Here is a 1,953-nt window from a genome sequence, read left to right on the forward strand (position 1 = left end):
CGGTTCATCTGCCGATATAGATTTTTGCACTAATTTTCATTACAAAGATCAAGTTTTGTCCTGTAGATCTTAGGTAAAGTAATTTATTATTACAATAAAAAGCAATAAATTGTTTTCAATAAGATTTAAACAAAAATTTTAAAAACAACTTTGATTCTCAAACTTTGACGAATTTTATAAAATATAATTTTACATTCGTTAAAAAAAGTATGACATTTTTTTTTTAATTATTAATAAAAATATTAATTTAATAATATTAAAATGGGTAACGACTTCGGTCTATAATAATAATAATAATAATAATAATAATTTTTTTGTTAATTCAAAGAAATCCGTGTCCAGCGACAACAGCCGGAATGAATCCTTCTTTTCCGTTTCTGTCGCGAACCCAAAACCAGTCTTTTAGCTGAGAACTTATCAGTGATACAACGTCTCCTTTACAAACGGACAATTTATTATTTCCATTACTTTTATAGTCTGTTCCTATAACGAGTAACGTTTGCTTCACGGAATGTTTTCTAGACGCTCGAAGATATAAACCGTCGACATTTTTTTCACCGCTGTCTCTTCTTATTCTGTAATTAATAAAAAACTCTTTTCTTAAAGGAAAATTTTTCATTGAACAACTAATATATTTAATTGTATTAAACTAACCTTTTTTTATTTGTTGTAACTCTAGCACCACCACATTCAGACCTTGTTTCATCTCTTAATTTTTCTCTGTCCGTCCGATTACCGGACGGTCTTGGAAAAATATCTGTTTGGGTGTCCCAACATGGTTGTGACCTAGAAGGAGCTGGTAGTATACCAAGAGGAAGACAACAAGCATAAGGAACGTATCCTTCTTCGCCGTGTGGCGTTTGCGCATACAACCATGCTCTATTTTTAAGTACTCCGTTGACTACCATTCCTAGGGGTAATGACACCTTGATAAAAGAAAACCGATTAACTTATTAAATTAAAGTACACTAAAGGGAATCGTTATTAAATTAATAAAAGAAGGCGTGGCAATCACACTGTATAATTTTCAATAACAATTATTATTATTATTATTATTATTATTAATAAAATTACAATCGTTTTTTAAATTAGAGTAGTAGCATCTCTAATTTACCTCCCGTTGTGGTCCACCTGTGTGCGTCTCATATAAAACGCAAGGCCTGGAAAGAACCATCGGAATATTTCCAGGACTATCCAAAGAAGCTTTCGTTAAAAATTCATCGACATCTTGGATTTCGTATCCGAACGAAGAATTTTTTTTTGTACAACGTTGTCGAGCTTTTCTTATTCTTCTCCTTCTTCCAAGTTTCGTCGTGGATGTCGAACTCGTAGGAGATATGCTTCGCCTCTCTTCACACTTTCTGACTTCTTTCACGGATTCTACTAAAACGGATTCGTTTTTCTTTGGTTCAATTGTTTTACTCGACACTTTTGTTTGTTTCAATCCGTTTTGTTTTTGTAAAGTCGATATTTTTCTCACATTATTCGGTTTAATAACGGCAATTTTTTCATCTTGACTAGAAGTTTTCGATGTTTGATTCCTATGTATTATTGATATATCATTTTTTAATGCCCACGTTAATGAAATTTTTGGCTTCGACCATAACGTCGAAGGTTTTTGACCCATTATTTCAACGGGAGATGGACTTCTCCGATAGTCTATATTTCGATTTGAACATATGAGATCGAAATCCAATATTGATCGATCTTCGATTTCATTTTCATTTCTATTACGACGTTCTCTCGATCGACCATCTCCTTAAAAAAAAAAAAAAATTAAACGAACAATTGAAATTAAATTTTAAAAATTATTTTCAATGGCAATTTAATTTTTAAAAAAAATCTCCTTAATTTATTATCATTATTAATTTTCATTCACTTATTGGGGAATTTTCCAGCATTAATTTCAGGACTTTATCCATCTCCTTAAAAAATAAATGGATTCTAATATCG

The 1,953-nt window shown here is 31.1% G+C and overlaps 1 protein-coding gene across 1 annotated transcript; it reads right to left on the reverse strand.

Annotated features, from left to right (window-relative positions):
• Positions 1 to 322: 322 nt before the first annotated feature.
• Positions 323 to 1,627, reverse strand: Phum_PHUM291420 (uncharacterized protein; the record flags this gene model as incomplete). The annotated part of the gene is made up of 3 exons (XM_002426995.1): positions 323 to 575; positions 655 to 926; positions 1,115 to 1,627. 3 exons carry the CDS (start codon positions 1,625 to 1,627, stop codon positions 323 to 325), a joined length of 1,038 nt encoding a protein of 345 aa, XP_002427040.1.
• Between the last annotated feature and the right edge of the window lie 326 nt (positions 1,628 to 1,953).

This window comes from Pediculus humanus, genomic scaffold, assembly GCF_000006295.1.
Source record: "Pediculus humanus corporis 1103172107674 genomic scaffold, whole genome shotgun sequence".
Lineage (NCBI taxonomy): Eukaryota > Metazoa > Arthropoda > Insecta > Psocodea > Pediculidae > Pediculus > Pediculus humanus.